Source organism: Physella acuta, unplaced genomic scaffold (assembly GCF_028476545.2).
Source record: "Physella acuta isolate Inbredline_101_S28 unplaced genomic scaffold, ASM2847654v3 ptg000357l, whole genome shotgun sequence".
Lineage (NCBI taxonomy): Eukaryota > Metazoa > Mollusca > Gastropoda > Physidae > Physella > Physella acuta.
In genome coordinates, this window is record NW_026731876.1 from 32,221 (window position 1) to 52,477 (window position 20,257).

Sequence of the window (20,257 nt, forward strand, 5' to 3'; positions counted from 1 at the left end):
GAACTGATATAGTTAAGAGTTATAATGTTTAATTTCGCCGGGGAAAAACTATATACCACATAACTTTCACAAAATAGTGGTTGGCAAAAAATTGGTCAACCCTTTCACTTTATAAAAATAAAAAACACCCAGCATTAAATTAGCGGTAAGCTAAAATCCATTGGCGGAGAGTCACACTTCAAGCTAGAATATCTTCATGGCTTTTCTGACATACGCCTGGCTTTTTCTGTCTATATAGATTCTATTGGAAAACAGCAATAATTTGACAATATTTGAAGAAGCGGAAGTTATATTTTACACTACAGGTGATGTTTGCAGAATTAAACTAAGCGACTATTTTATGGTAACTTTATGATGTAAACTATCGTGAGTCTTAACTTACGCCCCAGGTTTCAAAGAAAGGTCAGTTTCTTTGACGAAGGGGTCGTCCATAAATGACGTCACACTCGTAGGGGGGTCCGTAATTTTGTGACGGTGTGTGATGAGGGGGGGGGGGGTTCAGATGGTGCGACATCACACTTAAGCATTATTAAAAAGCAATGTTAGAAAACGAATTTTAGCCGTTATTTCACGTTTTAGAAAACTGTTTTAATAAATCGCAATAGGAATTGATTAAAATACTCTATTTCGACAGAGTTCAGACAAGATTTTGGAAAAATATCGATTTTTAAAGAAAAATTCAACTGCAATTTTGAACGGGAGGGGGGGGTTGTAGGCTGAGGTGTGACGGCATTTTAGGGAGGGTGTTCTGGCTTTTTGTGACGATGTGTGACCGGGGGGGGGGGAATCGTCAAAAAAGCGTGACTTCATTTATGGATGACCCCCAGTGTGGGCGCCAGGTTATTTAGCGCCCTAGGCAAAACTTATAAAAAGCGCCACCCCCCACAATTTTTTTCGTGCCCCCGTATTATCAAAGGCGTAGCGACCCTTCCCGGCGCCCGGGGACAAACTTTCGATTTGCACCCCCCCCTCAAACTTTCGATTTGCACCCCCCCCCCTCAAACTTTCGATTTGCACCCCCCCTCAAACTTTCAATTTGTTTTCCCAACCCATTTTGGCGTCCCCCTGGCCCCCTACGGACAGCGCCCTAAGCGACCGCCTATTTCGCCTTATAGGTAGCGCCGGCCCTGATGACCCCGAAGACAAAAGAACGACAGACAGAAAGCAAGTTAAATAAAATATTGTTATAAGTTCTTTCCGACTCCAATTGTTTTTTTAATTAATTTTCTTAAGTGGTACAAATTACTCATATTCATCGTACACTGATCGTTGGGGGGGGGGGGTGCTCAAGTAATTTCGCCCATTTCTTCCTATTAACACAGACTATGGATACAGATCAGATAGAGCAAATGACAAGTGTTAAAGATTGTTTTTGTATTCAGGACATGGGGCTGTACTGAACATAGGTCATAGACAATCGTACACCATATGTTTCATGGATGCTTTAATTTATAACGACAAATAAGGTACACCTTTTAAGCTTTTTGACAATTTAAACTTTAGTCCAACCCCACAATTATAACTAGATATAGATGTACACTTAAAAACAATTTTTCGTTAATAAATATTTAAAATTAAGGTTGACGAATCCGAGTGAAAAGTAATTAACCCCCTTCGCGGATTGATTGGCCTACTGTTTTTTTCCCCCTATTTTGTGATTGCGCACGATCCACACCCGTCTTTAAAAAAATATAAAATGCAAGACGTCTTATTATATTTTATTAAAAATTAGAGAAAATTCAACCCTAGCTATATTTAGGGCTAAGCTAAATCACATCGATTCATTTAAAAAAAAAAAACAATTTGAATCGTGTATATCCTATTCAGTTGATGTTTTGTGTAAGAATAAACCGGAAATAAATCGACTAACCCACTTCCTTTTTCTTGTTTTCCTCGTATCTTAAGGTAACGTTTAGAAATTACCAACTTTAAATCTGCTGTAATCTTTAGATATTTTCAGTTTTTTCTCTAAAGTACTATTTTAAATAAAAAATTGGTGAATTCTGTTTGTATATAATGTAGCTGCGTTGTTAATATTCAATTTTAACAAGAATGTTACCTATTCCTAATTTAATTTATGAACACAGAAATAGCCCTTACAGGCTTTATGTTTTTAACTAGATCTAGATTTTGATCGAGGTACCTTTATCTAGAATCCATTTTAAAATCATTTTTACCAATCAAAGTAACAGAATAGTAAAAGAATAATTGCAAAATGTCAGTGCATTCGATCAGGCCAATTCAGGCCAGATTGATAGACTTGCAACTGCCATGACCATGATCAGCTGATTTTAGTTTTTTTCTTCCAATTTTGCTCTGGTTAGTGGCTTAGTATGGAATTTTATCTGCGGTGAATAGAGCCTATATAGATTACATTTTCTTCTCAGAATGGCCCCACGAAGAGGAAAGCCCCAACAACAGGAGCAAGTGGTTTTGGGTCCACAAGCTAAAGAGGGAGAGAATGTCTTTGGAGTTGCACACATTTATGCCAGTTTTAATGACACATTTGTTCACGTCACTGATTTATCAGGAAAGTATGTGGTTTTTATTTCAACTGACAATTTATTTTTAAACACTAGATCTAGCGTTTTAGATTCCAGTTTCAGTTTGGAGTTAACCCTTTTGTATAATAGCTTAATTTAATGTTCATCAGGGAAACAATTGCTAGAGTAACTGGTGGGATGAAAGTTAAAGCCGATCGTGACGAAGCCTCACCCTATGCTGCTATGTTGGCTGCTCAGGATGTAGCTGAACGCTGCAAGGCCCTTGGAATTACTGCTCTGCACATTAAGCTTAGAGCTACTGGTGGTAACAGGTATGTGTTATAGTTTATTAAGCTTGTATTGTCATTGTTTTCAATTAGGCCTACATGTTAGATAATTTCCAGTCTAATTTTGCCAAGACATTCAGATCTAATAGGCAATAAGATTAAAAGCAGTAGCACACAGTTCTTCTAGTCTAGCCTAAACCATAGCTTCTATCCTAAAAACACTATCTTATTGATATTATCAAATCTTGGATGTTGAACTAAAATCTACAAGATTACATTAGTTGTGTGGCACTTAAAGTACTAATATTGTAGAGGTTGCACAAATGAACCTGGCCAGACAGCTTTTACTTTCTAATTATAGCAGAGGACTGTAAAGGGTACTTTTATAGTTTAGAAATTCCCAAATTAATGAAAATTTAATGGATATGAAAAGTTTTGCAATGTGTCTTGTGTGAATTTTTACAGTGAAATTTCTTTCAGACTGCTGATTATAAACTGTTTTTGTTGTTACTCTAAGCCACACTTGTGTCCTTGCATTTGTAATTCACTCATGCTTATGTTAAATGATTTCAGGACAAAAACCCCAGGACCAGGTGCTCAATCTGCCCTGAGAGCTTTAGCACGTTCTGGCATGAAAATAGGCCGCATAGGTAAGTTTGGCAAGTGCTGTGTAAACTAGGATAGGGCAGGTTTTGTTAAGCAGTGTGGAATTCCAGTGTATAGATATTACTTTAGTCTCTAGTGCAATTAAATTAATTGATCTAAAAAAATTCAGATATTTATTCAAGATATTTTGTTTTTACAGAGGATGTGACCCCTATTCCATCAGATTGTACTCGCAGAAAGGGTGGTCGTCGTGGTAGACGTTTGTAAGCTCTTGAATTTACTAAAAATAAAGTATTGATTTACTTTAACCAAAATTCTTTTCTGTTGAGTACTTTTGTATTGTTTGTGTGAATTTTCTAAGCAATAGGTTTAGGAGGGGCGTATGTATTTTAATGAGGCAAATAGGACACCTATTGCACTCAGATCTGACAGCAAACATTCAGATTATCATTCGATAGTAACAAGTAAAATGTTACATTGCTGTGACAAGAATTGTTTTTGATTACTAGGACATGACTTTGATTTCTAGGAGGGTACCATAAATGTGTTTAATATTAACTGGAGATCAGTTTTAGAAAATGTTCAACTATTGAAGCATTAACTGGGTACCTTCAAGTTCTAAAAAATGTACGAATTGTGCAAATAGGCATTCCATAATTATCCCACACTGGAAAGAGTAAGCAAGTCTAACATGAGTCCTGAATCTTTGAAAATAAAAACAAAACCAGGTTAAAGCTTGATAAAATGCAACTACAAAATAGGTGCTGTATAATTTATATACAGAGTGCTAATTCTAGAAAGACACTCCTGCACAGCTTAAAAATTGAGACTGAAGTTGACAGGCATGCGAGTCCTTTAAGGAATTTTCTAATTTTAAGGTAGATTAATGATCTAACAACCAATAATTGTTGAAAAATGGCGTTTTATTTAACTGCTGAGACATTTAAATATTTACATAAAGTATTATATCTGGTAATATTTTTAATGAAAAGGAAGTATACAAAACAGTGTAATGGCACTAACACATCTTTCCACTGCTTAATTTAACATTACATTTGGATAAAATATTGAATACATAACCTTGCATGATTTTGTTTATTTCTAAGAAAAAAATTACAGCACTGTATTGTAAAGATACAGGCATTAATTGTTACCCTGTTCCAATAAAGCATGGAACAAAAATATTAACTGTCAACTTTACAATTACGCTACAAAATATTAAAATTTGTTCTCAATGGTATGGTTTTATAAAATGGCAAATACCAGTCAGTTTAAGTACAAGTAAAAAATCTTATTTTAGCCTTTGTTTGGCATTAGCAATTCCCAATTTAATGGCATTGTGATTGACTTTTGAGGTCTCAAAGGGTTAAGGTGAGATAAAATAATTGTGTTAGCTCTTTTTTTTTAAGGGGGGGGGGAGGAGAATATTTACCAACATTTTCAACACCCCCCCCCCCTACCAAGTCAATAATGGCATTGTTTCTTGTTAGCCAACGATTGGCTTTATAAACTTCACAATATATACTGAATAAATAGCACCAAATTGATGATGTATCATAGCTTGGTACACTCAGTCAGTTGATTGATAACATTAGCTCTTCTGAGTGATGGGGATCCTCCAGTGGAGTTACTGAAATATTAGAATGAAGCAAGATCAATTTATAACTTTGTCATTGCAGAATAAATTGAGGCTTCTAAACTGTAATTAATAATTCTGTATGCTAAATGAATCAAGAACGTAGGCTAATAGTACAATACAAATAATTGTTTTTTTATTTAACAATTAAATGACTGGTGTTAAACAAAACATGTGATATAAAAGTACATGGGAACTTAGATTATGTGGGTGGCATTCGTTTTAAAAAAAAGTCAGACAAGAGTAGCATAGACTAAAAGCAGATATATATTTCAACGTTAATATTTCAAGCAGGAGGTAGGTGCAAAGCAAGTTATGAAAAAATGTGCGCCAAACCATTCCCAGACAAACAGCATGCTATATAAACTCCAATCCTAGTTTTGGTGATTAAAACAAGTAGGGTGAACTCAGTATTTTGTTTTGAACTGGTACAAAGATAAACAATAAACTCACCTTTTTCACACTGCAGCATAAGATAAAATCTTACTGTGTATAACAAAGATATTTATGAACTTTTGTAGAACAAAGTTTTTGATAAAAATAAGTAACCACTGATTAGGAAAAATACAATAAGAAGAGGTGTGTATTAAGGTGCCTGTAATTGCTTTAGAAATAACATTTTACGTGCCAGCTTTATTAAAATATTCAACATCATTTGACAAAATTGTATTAATATTAACAAACAAAATCTTATAGTTTTTTAGTATGTTTATTCCACACTATGTGTTTATAATGTAGATATGTACACACAAAACCAAGAGAAGGAGCTACCACACAGTATACAATGGCACAATTATGCTAACTGCCCTAGATGCACTCCTTTCATCAGATCTATTATTGAAAATAAATAAACACAACTGAAGTTACCCTTTAAAAATAATGTGCCTACTTGGTTAAACAACATCCCACTAATGTCTGGGTCATAAAAAAATCTCAATATATATATGTATCCATCCATTCCTTTGGTTTGTGTTGATGAGTTACTATGTTAAAACAGCCTAAAAAAACATCAATTTTTAACAGACATTTTTTATGGTTACATACAGTTCAAGATGTTCAATAGAAAAACTTGTTCTAAAAGAGGTGAACCAAAGCCTAACCTTTATTTCTTTTATGACCAACAGTAGCCCCATCTTTCTTTAATTCTGTACAAATACATATAAAAAGTAAATATTCACAACAAATAAAGAGGGGGGCAAGCTGTAGTGCCATGTAACATGTAACAAATATTGGTCTACAAAAATGTTCTCTCATAGTTAAGCTTTCATAATTATCCAAAAGTAACTTATAACAATATACAGAATGACAAAAATTGTACTCTTTTGAAAAAGAAAGCTTAAAAAAAAGTTGACTGAACACATTTCAAGTAGAAAGCAAGAAAACATTATGCAAATAATAAAGCAGTCACAGCCTAATTTAGGAAGGAACTCAAATAACTATACAACATGTGAAGACTTAAAAGAATAATAGTTAAATGCAATTTTGTACAATTTGTTCTAAGAATTAGAATTGGATTTTAAACTTTGTACAAGTAATTATTACCTGTCATCTGTTTAAAAAAAAAACTAAGCTGAAAGTAGAAATATGACCTTAAAAAAGATACTTTACTGATATGCTTTGTTTTTCAGTAGAAAAAAATAATAGCACACTTTTTATGTTAACGGCAACATGTTCCAAATGCTTGTATTTTAAATACAAGTATAGTAATTTAGGCGTTGATATGCTTGTTATGTGAACTCAGTGTCAGTCAACCAGTAGATTTCTTATTGAATTCATGGAGCTCTTTTCATCACACTTTACAATTGGTTGCAAACAAAATGGAGAAAGAAATGTGGTTATGTTTTGTTTAAAAATTATTTTGTAATGTACCAAACCCAAAATTAAATGAAGTTTACAAAGTTTAAATAAATAATTAATTGAATGGCTATGGACTCCCAAAGGTTGCTGGTCCTACTCAACAGTCATTTTCATTTTTTTCACTACTCCACAGCCTGATGTTAGACTTCCTATAATTCTCCAGATCAGTCTACTTAAATAAAATTTAAAAAAGTACTACTATAAATAATTAGGCGTAGCTAAATAATAATTAAGCTTTAGCTACATTATTAACTATATATTACAATTACAGCATTGTTTAATGTTGAAATGAATTCCAAAAATTTATTTAATTTGTTTATAATTATAAGCACAAAAGAGTTGATAAATACTTAAATTAGACTAGAGTAAGCAATGGCTATATACAATCCTTTTATTCCAAAAGCTTATTTCTCTCAACTAACACACCACTTACAAATAAGGTTCTTAAAACTGTCCTTACCAGTCCAATTTAGTTTCTCTCCAGTACTTAGCATGAGAATTAATAAAATGCACAAGATAATATTTCAGGTACTGTGCATTTATTTTTACACAAGTTATTAGAAGATTAAATGCACACATTTGCTTTATGAATAGTTGTACCAGCTAGGTGTGCAAGAGGCTAATATATATGTAATTTATTCATGTAGACTAACTATAATCTAATTTGAAATTTGTGTTGATTTATAAAAGAACATTCATGATATAATGTCAGTTAGCTAAGTATATTGCAAATTTATAATTTTCACAACATTTATCACAAAATCATACTCAATACACATACATTAAACTATTTGTGCAAATAATAATTACTAACTTTCCATACTAAGTGCTTCTTTCAGCAGTCACATTTTCCCCCCAATCATTTAAAATAAATTGATTTTCTTTTGAAAAAACATTATCTGCATCTAAACTGAATACTGTATAGGTGTTTCTTACTGTAATTTAGATATACAGAACAGAGAATAGCATATGGTCTCAGAAAAAAATTTGATTCTGGCAAAAGATTGGTATAAATACTCAAGCCATCTTTTAGTCCAAGTTGCACTATACTATACTCTGGAATGTATTGAAGAGTTAAAGCTCTTCCCCCGCAGAATGTATCATGCTGTGTTTCTAAACAAATAAAACAGATCCAAGTTTATAAAAAGATCATTGAGACAACTCATAATGGCAAATCTTGTATATCACTTTTTCTCAAATATATACAAATATTTAAGGACAGACACATGGGGCTTTAAAAAAATATGTAAGTCCTTTTCTTTCAATTGGGACTTTTAAGAAGTAATAATTTACAAAACGGAAAACAAAAAGGTTTAGTTAAAGGTTCACTTGGCAAAAACACTTTTTAAAACTACACATTTTTTTCATGAATAAAAAATGTAGTGACGAATGCCAAAATGAAGTATGAAAAATATATCAAATGAAAATGTAATTTTTAAAAATGAAAATGACATAATTGGTTTAAAAAAAAAAAAAACAGATTATAGTCTCAGAAAATGAAGAATACCATAATCAAGTTATTACTCGCTGCAGCATTGTTGACCATAATCCATACCTTAAAGTACTAACTTAGATACTGATTGATCATGGTGTCAAAATGTGTCAGTTAATAAAAACAACAAACTTATTTGAACTTGCTAGAAACCTTTCATAGCTTAATAAACTACAATAATAAGAACCTTCTTACATACATAAGCAGATGATAAAAATCTGAATTGCTTTTAAAATTAAATGTACATCTTATAAAACCCAGACAATGATTGTTATCAATCTCCTTAATTTCATTCATGTTCACTTGTTATTGAAGCATATTGAGCATAAGGTCACTTCTTCAAGGAAACAGACAAAAATAAAATCAAATGTATTTGCACAAGTTTTAAAAAAAAAATCTGTATTGAAATCCTGTTGAGAATTAATCTGTATAAAGCTAACAGTAATAAAAATATAAATTTCTTCCAAGTAATGCTGACAAGACAAATCTTAAGATCTACTCCCATTCATATAACTGTGTTTAAGTTTTATAAAAAAAATAACCACAAATAAGCCATGTGTGTGCAAACATATTCCAAGACTGGTAATGCACATGTAAGCAGTTATCAATGTGGCACCTAACAATGGTTATGTACATATTATTGCTTATGAATGAAATTTGTAATTTATGTGTAGTGACTAAATTTTAGCCAAAAGCAATATTACAAAGCTTTCCTCAGATAATTTAAAGCAGGACTAATTTAAATTATATTAGTTTAAAGTAAACGTAAAATATAATATTAACTACCACTTAAGCACAAGTTGATAAAATTCTATTTAAGTTATTGTGTCTGTTATTCTGCAATATCAGAATCATATATCTTTTGATAGATTACTTTTAAGCTATTAGTACAATCTAAAATATGTTCAAAGGTTATTTTAAAAATTATGTTTAGAAAATCAGCAAATTAACATTCTAATGTTAAATAAGAGTAATAAAATATTGTACATTCTGGAAGCTGGCTATAAGACTAATGCCGATTTTACTTAACCATTAATTAAAAATGTGAGAAAAAAAATGTAAACAAGTTATTTATCACTGAGTTAGCTTTTTATAGCTCATTTTAAAACAATAAACACCAGTCTTTTAGACACTACAGCATCTACCATACATAGAGAAGTATATTTTTCAATCTAATTTAAAAAAAAAATGATAAACTGCAGTAGTTGAGGCCTACATTTTTTTTTATCTCAGAAGGCTAGTAAAATGAGCTGAAACTAAAACCAACACATGCTTTTTATAGTGGCATACATGTTCCTCTCTTGGTATTTACATTTTTATTGTTGAAAATGAACTATAAGATTATTTTTTTAATATGTCAGTAGTTTTATGAACACAGTGTCAGCAATGCAAACCTGGGGATTTAACAGCTCTAGCATTCAAGGTGGCCATTTCTGCTGCAATCTCACAGAATATAAAGAACAAATAGACAACTAAAAGCAAAAGATTTTCTTGCATCAAGATATTCTGATGAAGATGTAAGTATATGAAACCAATTAGATGCACAAAACCAGAAGCACTATATTTAACTACTAAATATTTTTATAATGATAGGATACTATAAACAAGTAAAAATTTGATATGCAAAAGAAATGCTAAGATTTTATTTCCATTATCCACCACCACCAAAATATTACACCTGTTAGATTTATGAGAACTGGTTTAATGAAAATGCAAAATTACAATTGAAAAAAAAGCCACCTCATTTACTTCTCAATTTTAAAAGGTTATTCTAAACTATGTACACAAAAATAGATATTAGATTGTACATGAACTAAGGCTACAAGAATAAAATATGAACTGAGTAAAGGGATTTTGTACTGGCTGGTGCAGAAGGTAGGGTGGTGAATCAGGAGCAGGGTAGGGAGCTTTTATGGTTCATTCTTAACGCAGAGCTTAGGCAAATCATCTCAAAGAAAAACATTTCTAATTTTGGATGGCAAATCTGAAAAATGATTTTTTTCAATTTCAAATAAAGTAGAGTGTCCCTCAAAGTGAGATTATAATAATATTTTTGTGGAATCAATGCTTTAACAATTTCATATAATGTGAAAGTTTTTAATTTTCTTTTTTAAATTTAAAGGATTTCTAATACAAATTAACAATACTTAAGTTCCATAAATCAAAAGGCAGGAAGGATAAATTGGGAACATTGGGTTCTTTGTATAATATCAATTACTTATTTATAATATACTTTTGTACTGTATAAACTGACAACATCCTGTTGACAGGAAACTACTTAAGTACATCTGGCCCCAGAGAAATACAAGACATTTCTTCAAGGCTTTCAGTACTTGATGGAAATTATTCTCTAGCTATGCATCAGTTTTAGTTTTTTTAATTACTTTATTAGTATACTTAGAAATGTTTCTCAATAGAGTTTTATATTACTTAATAGAATAAGTCCTACTTGAGTTTCCAGCCATTTTTATCTAGCACTATGTGTAACAGGTTAACATAAAATTGTAGATACTAAGCGTAGATTTTTGTTTCCAATAATGAAACCCATAAATAAAAGGCTCACTATGTATCAAACAATCCAATGGTTATGACACGGTCATAGAAAAAAAAATGCAGTAAAAACAAAACCAAAGGGCAAAATGATGTTTCATTGAGCCATACAAAAATACTTGTATCAGATAGACACCATGTTAGTTTTGGAGCAAGACATAACAGTATAATCAACATGATCAAGTGAGGAACTTTGTCCAAAGATTTTAAATCTAGTGGAAACAGCTGGAAAAATATATTTAGATCGCCCTATTTCTTTTCATTAAACACGAAGGTAAAGATTAGTTTGTAGCTAACACTGTACAATGAACTATCATAAAACTCCAGCAAGGAAAAGCAATTTCTCTAGCAAGTTTTCCACTGCTGTCAATGACAGGAACTCAATACCAGAAGAGTGCATACATGGAACCTAGCTGAATCTGTACACACTTACAAATGCTCTTGGTAACTTCTTTGATTAATTGCCATTATTAAAAACTAGTCATTTCTTAAAGGAAGTTAAATAATGGAAAAATGATTTTATTAATTTGGATAATTGAAGACTGGGCATTGGGATTCTTCATCTGCTTTAAGTGTTCAAGATTATCCTACTGGGTTCTTTATGTCAGACCATGTCATACTCAACGCGGTCAGTTTGATATATAGCAGCCCGATAACTGTACCTATCAGACAGGCTCCGCTGCACTGGCTTGGTATTAGGGCCTGGTTTCCCTCCAAGGATAATAACAGATTGTAGAGGTGTCGCACGGGAGGGTCCGGCTCCCATTTCCTCATACTCTCCAATTGTTGTTTCTACTAATGACGGCTCAAGTTCAGGAAATGCTGACAGTTTACCTAACAACAGGTAACCATAGGTCTTGAACCGCTTTAACTGTGGAAGGGATTTACAGTTGTTAGTGTCTCATCAAAGTATATTTCAAATATTTAGATTAAGTTACATAACCAAAGCAACTTTTGAAAAATAACTTGAACAGATGAGTTAACGATAAAGAGATTTTCTCTAAACTAATAATATGACATAACTAACCTTAACTTCTAATTTTGCCTTTAGTTTTATGTAGATAAAAAAATGTTTATGGAATTGGTTGTTTAAGTATTACATATATCTAATATTTTGTAAACAGGATTTAAAAAAAAAAAAATTGATACCTCATATTCTAAATAAATCTCTTTGTCTAAATAATCTTGTATAACAGAAGCCTTAGCACCCTTCTCTGGTGCAGCAGCCCTGTGTCCATGAAGCTCTTCTTCTAGGTCCTGTACTTTTGTTTCATGACTGTGTAACTGTTCTCTCTGTGGATAGGCACTAGTTAGCTCAGTGAAGGATCTAATTATTAGAATTCTAAAATAGTTTGGATAAATACATTACATTTTGTGATTTAAAAATCTGCAATGTAACACACAACTTTTTGTATGTATAAGCTTTTGGCATTATAAAAAAAGTGCAATATATATAAACAAGTAGAAATATTGATTAGCAATAGTTATTGAGTTTAAGACAAGCGCTACTTACTAAATTTAAACGTGTGTACGCTGATGGCAAAAGCTGCCTCTGAAATTTGGCTTTAGAGCCAACAGCACCAGGTAGAGGAGGGGCTGACAAAGATGCTGCAACAAGGTTGATAGTGTCCACCCATTCTTGGAGTTCTTTACTGTCCCTGTTTACAAGAAAAAATACTTGATTGGCTTGTTACAATTTATGTATAAAACTTAAGCATTTATTACACAACTTACATTTTATTGCTTTAGATTTGCAGTAAAATTTTAAGCAGTTAAAACAAACAACTATTTACAAAAAAAAATAAAAAATAAAGCTAGTATAATTTACCCTGTCTGAAAGAGATATTCAGCTCCATCAGCTGTTTGTAGTCTAAATACATGTTGTTTTTTAGTGTAATCTGCAGCTTTAGTGGCTAGAGCATGGTGTATTCGAATTGCATTATGGGAACTTTCAACAAAATGACCTTTCTTTAACTGATGCTCATCTTTATACTGATACAAAATCATGTCACGAAGAACAGCATATAACATCTTCCATCCTCTTTTTCCAAATGGAGCTAATTGGTGGAAAAAGTGTTTTAAACTTAGTAACTTTCAAGAGAAATGGATTACAAGTTAAATCTTTAGCACGAAACACTAAGATATAAATTGATCTAAACAATTACTTTTTCTTCTGTCAGGCTCCATGCAACATTTTCTCATGACATAACCTTTCTTATATTCTGTGGTCTTGTTAGGGTCTGGGACCTGTAACAACAAATTCTCTTCAATATAATAAAACCAAAACATGGACGAGTGCTACTAACAAACAAAATTGTAAAAAGATTGACACCAAATAACAGCTATTGGTGCAGGTTGTTCTAATTACCAAACTTAAAAAAAAACAACAAAAAACAGATGTACTTATTACTGATAAGATAGATGTTTTTGTACAAAATATAAATAAACTACTAAATTATAATTCAATAGAAAGAATAAGATTTGAGTGTATAAAGCATACTTCAAGGAAAGGATTACTGCCTAATGCTTGTGGGGAAGGTGGTTGGATTGCTTGAATCTGGTCTTGTAACTGATTTCCTTCCATGTCTGGTGGAAGAACATCTCTGTTGATGTTTAAAAATCTTTTAAAGTACTTTAACAAACATTCATGTTATAATATAATAAAAATGTATTACTTATTTAAAAAGTTCCATGGGCAAAATCTGTGTAAAAACCAGTGTGCAAGATTGTAGTTTTTATTAATTTGGATTTAATCAGGATTTACAGTGTACAATTTAGAAAAAAAAAGATTGAGTTTTTAAAAAAAATGTTTTAAAAATAATAACGCTAAGTTTTAATATAGTGCAAGAGAGCAGCTTACATAGCCCACTCTATAGGCTCATTCTTGATAGCTTGATAAATAGCCTTTAGAACCTCTTTGGAAAAATTTTCTCCATCATTCAGTTCTGCAAGATTTTCTATAAACTCTTGGCACGTCATTCTTCTTCCTACATTCTAGAAAAAGTAGACACAAAAGCAATTTTAGACTTAGATTGTGTAATAATTCATAGACAAATCACAGTAAATAAAACAAATTCAAGCAAAAAATAGAATAATCTTCATGAATACTGACCGGTGCATGAAGATCTGAATTAAGTAACATTATTGCACATGTTAATGTATGACATGCATCTGAAAAAAAAAGAATTTACATCATAAAAACCAACCATAAAAAATTGTAAACAAATAGTTATGTGTGATCTGATCAAAATTCAATTACAAGCCCTAAGAACCAACATCTTATAAAGACAAGCTTTAGAGCACCTAGACACCAGGGGAAAACTGTCTTAACTGCTAAGATTTTTGGGAGCAGAACCAGGTAGAAGAAAAGTTTTCTATACATTCTAACTGTACTTGTTTATCAGCAACGTCGACTACACAATTTATATTTTAATTCTATAATAGCATTTGTTTACCATAACATTAAATGAATAGAAAGTCCTCATAAAAAGTAATATTGAATAAAATTTTAAAACCATTATATTATTTCAAACTTCAGGTCAAAGAAATTTTTTGTAACTTACCTTCTGAATTGAAAGATCCTGGGTTACATTCCATAAATCTACGAGAAAAATGTGACAAGACTCTTTCTCGCTCTTGTGTTTCTCCATATAAAGAAAACTGTGTAAGAAATTTACGTAGGGCCAAATCCAAAGTGTCATCACGAAAATCAAAAAATTTCAAATATTCCTCTGCCACAAGGTTGCTAAAATCATTTCTTTGAAAAAAAATAAAAAGTTTGTTAGAAATATATCATCAGAAAAATGTTTTAGTGAATATTACAAGATGTAGTTAAATACAGTTTACAAAGAAAATTTACAGTCTAACACATTTCACTAAACTTACTTTTTACAAAGATGCCTGGAGACATCAGACTTTCTGAATCCCTCCAGGTTAAATAATCTCTTGGCAAGCCTTTCAGCACTGGGTCTGTCCACTGCTTTACTGGGCTGGTGATACAAGCTATCAGTGTCAGAATCATCACTTGACACATTCAGGTGATGAGAGTCATGACCAGATGACTCAAAAGACCCATCTCCACTAGACTTATCATCATCCCTATTCAATGACTGCAGCCTCCGCACAGGAGAAGAGTTCCCAGAGTTATTCATTTCAAATCTTTGACTCTCTGGGTAAGAACCATCATCTTTCTGTTTGTTTAATTTTAGTTTGATTGGCTTTGTATCCTCAAGACTAATAAAACCAGGAATAAATTCTCGTTCAACAGCGAGGGACTTTTCAGATTTTTTTTCTGGAGAATTGTCAAGACTTCTGGAAGTCTGTACTGGTTCTGATGATACATTATCTAAGGAAGAATTTGGACTATCGTGGTAAGTTAGAGTGTCAAGTGAGTAGGCTAGATTATCTTCTATGTCTATACTTACAAGATTAATACCAGTTCCAGCCTGCAAATAATTTTCATGAGATTTACTTGTTCTAACTAAAAGCCTCTCTGTCCCAGTGTGCACAGAAAACTTTTCCCCACTGCTGCTGGCCACAATTGTTTGTCTAGAATTCTCAATGTGGCCATTCGGAGACTGTCCTACATTAGAAAGAGAATTTTCAGACACAACTTTATCTGTGAGGGTCTCATCAGATACAAAGCTCTCATCTTTTGACAGATTGCCATCCCTTTCATTTATAAAATCTGCATCAACAGTATGGCCGTCATGGACGCAGCCACTGTCCCCTGAACTGGGGGCTTCAGTAAATGAAGGATCAGATGATCTTGTGTTGTTGCCAGCGTAAGACGCATGCAGGTTACCTAATTTTTCCATTGCTTCTTCCAATTGTAAGCCATCTTGGGGTTTTGAGGGTAAACGAGAATCAGCATGGTGGTTAATAGGAAGACATTGTGGTGGGGTCGATGAGTCATTCCCAAAACCAAATTCACTTTCAGAACAGGAGGACTGAGACAGATCTGAGAGTTCCTCAATCTCTGCAACAGGTGCATGAATCAAAGGGAAGTCTCTAATATGGCTGGCTGTAGCTGCCATGTCAGGTGGATGGGGCAATGATGAGTTTGGATGAGATGAGGAAGAATGTACTTGCTGCTGGTTCTTTATTGGTCCTGGCAATTTAGAGGAGAGTTTAGGTGATGAGATAACACCTTGCTGAGGTGGTTTTGCCACTTTTGTTTGCTGCTGCGGTGATTTTTGATCAATTTGTATTAGCTTTGGAATATGACTTTCTTTAGACTTTGTGTCTTGGTCCTGTTGAACATGTTTTTGAGGAACAGGTGGGTTAGTACGAATTATCATGTCCCCTGTCATAAGAAAGGTCTCAAATCCCTTTCCTGTCTTACTTGGTGGTGAATACTCTTGCTTTTCTCCACTAATATTGCCATTTTCCTTGTTATGAGTTACAGAAGTTGGAGAATGTGAGATACTGTCACTTTCATTTAAATCTTTTACATAAATTGCAGTGACATGTGGGCCAGTACTTTTTACTGGCAATGGAATACGAGAGGGGCTCTGTGTGGCCCTACTTGCCATCTTCCATTCAGCAACCACAGTAAGGACATCTGTTTGTCTAAATCTGAAAATAGAAAAAATTTAAACTTACATAGACTTTAAGCATTATGGAGAATCATAATTAATAACAAGCATTTCAATGTGTTGCACCATGAATAAAAACCACTTTGGTTTTTATTCATGATGCAACTGACAAAGAAACCGAAATGTTAACTAAACAAGGTTTATTCCTCTTGAAAATATTTTTAATGCATTTAAAAGAAATTTTTTCATGGCATCAATTTTTTTTCTTTTAAAACTTGTTTTGTATGAATTGTGCAGCCAGTGTTGTGACTCTTCCCCCTCCCCACTCCAAAAGATAGGGTCAGAGAGGGTTAGTTTAGATGAGTTGTTTGGTAGGTCTAGATGGTAAAAGTATCAGCAATTCTAGTGTCACTGGTGATTCTTTTACATAAAACCTACAGGATGATTTTAGATACCAATGTCCTATAATAAACTCTTCCATTAAATAGGTGTGTTGGGTTGTTAGTAGTATTGTAATCTCGACTACTTTTATGGTTAGAAATTAGGGTTAGGCATATGGTAGGACCAGGGTTTGGGTTAGGGACAGGGTTAGTATTGACATTAGCCAGCCATGTGTGTATTTAGTTAACTACCAGTAACCTAACACCCATTTTTTAAAGATTCCATTATCAGACACCGGTATAAAAATTCCCCCAACCTGCAAATTATCAATTCTTGCCATTATGCCTAGAGGTAGACCGTGCAAAATTAATATATGATGTGGCATTTTAAATTTGGGTATAACTTACTAGAGAGACTAAAGTGTACAAGCTATGGGTAAAAGGTCTCTAGCATTAGATTAAAGGGAGTATTGGTTATTACTGTTGTCTGTCAATAATCTTTTCCCTTTGGAGCCCAAGATAGGCCTGCCTTTGTCAGTTGTTTTCCAGTTGTCTCACCTCCACGTCTCCCTTGGCCTTCCCTATTTTCTTCTTTCCTTGGGCTAGGTGCCATTCCTGTAAAATCTTCTGAACTTGTTTTCAGAACAGTGCCATCTTTTTTTGATTATTTCTGAAATTGAAATGGCTTCTATTTGCTTATCCCATAGTCCTAGTAATCTATCATTATCCAGAGATCTGCTGGCAGCTGTATTCAATGCTCTTCCAAAATTAGGTGTGCCTGGTTGTTAGTAGTATTGAGTACTCCAACCTCAGGTTTAGAGTTTTTAGACTATGGTAGGTATTGGGTTAGGGTCAACATCAAAATTAGTGATTAGCAAGTCATATTTGTATTTAGATAATGAGTTGTGACTATAGGACCCCCTTTTTAAAACAATGTTCCATTTTTGTTGTGGCATTTTATGGTTGGACACTGTCACTGGTATACACACCTAGAATCTACCACGGATGAATCTTACAAAACAAAATTAACTAGATCTAGCATTTAGATAAAACATACAAACTGGGATAGATTGAAGAAGTTAAGCTGAATAGCTTTCTTTTGGCTTGCAGCTGAACTACTCACTGTACCACACTTAAATCATGCTAAGACTCTTAACAGTAACTCTATGTAGACATTTTGATGAAAATCTCAAAAAAATTTTGTAGGAAAAAGTATCAATAATCAATTTAGTATATATAAACTTTCTGTGCAAAGTTATTATAAATGAAAAAAAAATTCCAAAGTCAGGTTCAGCTTATTATGAGCTAATAAAGAAAAAACTACTAGTATTGTGACCTGATTTTATGGGTGGATTACTTGATTATTTTTTAAAGATTTTTCAATAAAACTGCACATAAGCATATTTAAACATCTTAGAAATGAATTTAGATAGCTAAAATTTAACACAATCAGTAAACAATTTAAAAAACTAAAAAATTAATGCATATAGTATTATATAGGCCTAGGGGTGGCAGAATGGAGGATAAATTCAAAAGTTGGTTTCATTAAAATTAATAGAACTTTTAAAATATAAACCGTATAGGCCTAGGTAAAAAAATGGGCGAGAACGTAAATCATGATTAGATTTATCAGTCTATGTAAAAAGGAATCAAATATTGTGAGCTGTTGTTTTATAAGACAGGTGTTCATATCACAACCAATTTATTTTTATTTTTTAAAAACCATGTGACCGCTATTTTGCTCATCACTAGTGAGGAACTCTGGTTCATAGCCAATTAAAAAGTTGAACAGATTCGCGGTTTGCCTTGGCTTCAGGCGTAAGTTGTGTTGTCATGGAGAGGTGTGTCGTGCATGGCAGTGAGTGACAATAAATATTAAATTAAGTAATTAAGTTTAAAACGATCTAAAAACTTCAAAATTAGGGCCTAATGGATTAAATATGGATGTCTATTATTCAGTGGTCATGTTTAAATTGAAAATTGCGTAAATTTTGGATTTAGTAACAAAATCTACTATTCTTGATTAACAGACTTAATTAGAAACTGGTAGTTCCGATTACTAAAATTGATGATGGTTTCAAAATTATTGGTTTTATCCCTCTACCCCTTAATTAAAACGAAACAGCGCAGCCATCTTAGTAAATCGCTTTGAGAGCTTGCGCCATGAGATACTAGAAATCTATAAACAAACTCGGAAGGTGTTAACTGTGAACCGAACGACCTACTCTATGTGCAACAGGTAGATCTAGACCTAAATTGGAATCGAATCTAGTCTATAAGTTTTTCAGCAAGGTGAGTGAAGTTACTTAGATCTAAACGCAATATCGGTTCAGAAGACTAGAATTAACTTTGAGTTAGACATAGAAATCTAGATCTGTAGATTTCTATTAATTTCTAATCTAGAATCTTGACACGGGTTTGATACACTACACAAATTCAAGCTGATGATAAACGAACTGAGAATATACTCTTGTGGGTGGAGTGGAATTTTGAAAGACGAGACTTAAATGTATGACAATACCTTTGGGATCATGATGGGCTTTCGAGTTAATAATAATTTTCATATAGATCTACCACTGAAAAAACAAACATCTTGAATAGCTGCTTTGCCGACTTCCGCCATGCTAAATCTCGTAAAACCTCGCAGTAGTAGAAAAACTAAGCCTTGGCCCACATAAAAAAAATGCAATAAAGAACAAGTCGAGTTTCCCCAAGTAAAGAGCGCTGATGACGCACTATAAATAGCAGTGATATTATCTGGTCTGTTATTACAAATTACGTAACAAGATTGAGATAAACTCATAAACACAGTTCCTCCCCCCCCGTTAATATATTAAAATGCAGTGTCTGGGATGTACTCGCCCTATAATAAAACACGATACCAGCCCCAGATGTATTATCAATGTATTAAAAAGTCATCTGATACGACAAAAAATATAGTAAGAGTAATTTATAACGATGACGGCACATTGTAAGTATTTTGTGACGATGTGTGACGACGGGTAGGGGGAGAGCCAGAAAGTGTGACGACACACAAAGGCACCTTAAATAGTAATGACAGAAGCTTAATTATAACAATTATTTCGCGTTAAAAACTGCAATTGTGAGGAGGAGACGTGTGAAGTATTTTAGGGGTGGGGGTCATCCATAAATGACGTCACGCTTTTTTTTGACGATTTTTACCTCCCCCCCTCCCCTCCGTCACACGTCGTCACAAAAAGCCAGACCCCCCCCCTAAAATGACGTCACACCTCAACCTACAACCCCCCTCAAAATTGCAGTTGAATTTTTAAAAAACATCGATATTTTTCCAAAATCTTGTCTAAACTATTACAATTTATTAAAACAGTTATCTAAAACGCGAAATAACGTCTAAAATTCGTTTTCTAACATTGCTTTTTTATAATGCAAAAATGTGACGTCGCAACA

General features: G+C 33.1%; 2 protein-coding genes across 4 annotated transcripts; one reads left to right on the plus strand and one right to left on the minus strand.

Annotated features, from left to right (window-relative positions):
* Positions 1 to 1,765: 1,765 nt before the first annotated feature.
* LOC131941303 (small ribosomal subunit protein uS11) lies at positions 1,766 to 3,690 on the plus strand. 2 transcript variants are annotated; one of them, XM_059300494.1, is made up of 5 exons: positions 1,766 to 1,905; positions 2,388 to 2,534; positions 2,654 to 2,815; positions 3,344 to 3,420; positions 3,576 to 3,690. In XM_059300494.1, the coding sequence occupies exons 2-5, from the start codon at positions 2,389 to 2,391 to the stop codon at positions 3,641 to 3,643; spliced, it is 453 nt and encodes a 150-aa protein (XP_059156477.1). In that variant the 5' UTR covers positions 1,766 to 1,905; position 2,388; the 3' UTR covers positions 3,644 to 3,690. The 2 variants fall into 2 exon arrangements, with proteins under 2 accessions (XP_059156477.1, XP_059156478.1); XM_059300495.1 differs by lacking the exon at positions 1,766 to 1,905 and adding an exon at positions 1,917 to 1,939.
* Positions 3,691 to 4,283: 593 nt separating this feature from the next.
* Positions 4,284 to 19,486, minus strand: LOC131941338 (PH and SEC7 domain-containing protein 1). Of its 2 annotated transcripts, none has more exons than XM_059300552.1 (12): positions 19,350 to 19,486; positions 14,797 to 16,488; positions 14,475 to 14,668; positions 14,024 to 14,082; positions 13,772 to 13,905; positions 13,412 to 13,514; positions 13,077 to 13,158; positions 12,740 to 12,968; positions 12,425 to 12,569; positions 12,061 to 12,204; positions 11,574 to 11,782; positions 4,284 to 10,345 (listed from the first exon to the last, which is right to left on the minus strand). In XM_059300552.1, exons 2-12 carry the CDS (start codon positions 16,443 to 16,445, stop codon positions 10,327 to 10,329), a joined length of 2,967 nt encoding a protein of 988 aa, XP_059156535.1. In that variant the 5' UTR covers positions 16,446 to 16,488; positions 19,350 to 19,486; the 3' UTR covers positions 4,284 to 10,326. The 2 variants fall into 2 exon arrangements, with proteins under 2 accessions (XP_059156535.1, XP_059156534.1); XM_059300551.1 differs by having other exon boundaries at positions 4,284 to 5,006; positions 19,350 to 19,485.
* Between the last annotated feature and the right edge of the window lie 771 nt (positions 19,487 to 20,257).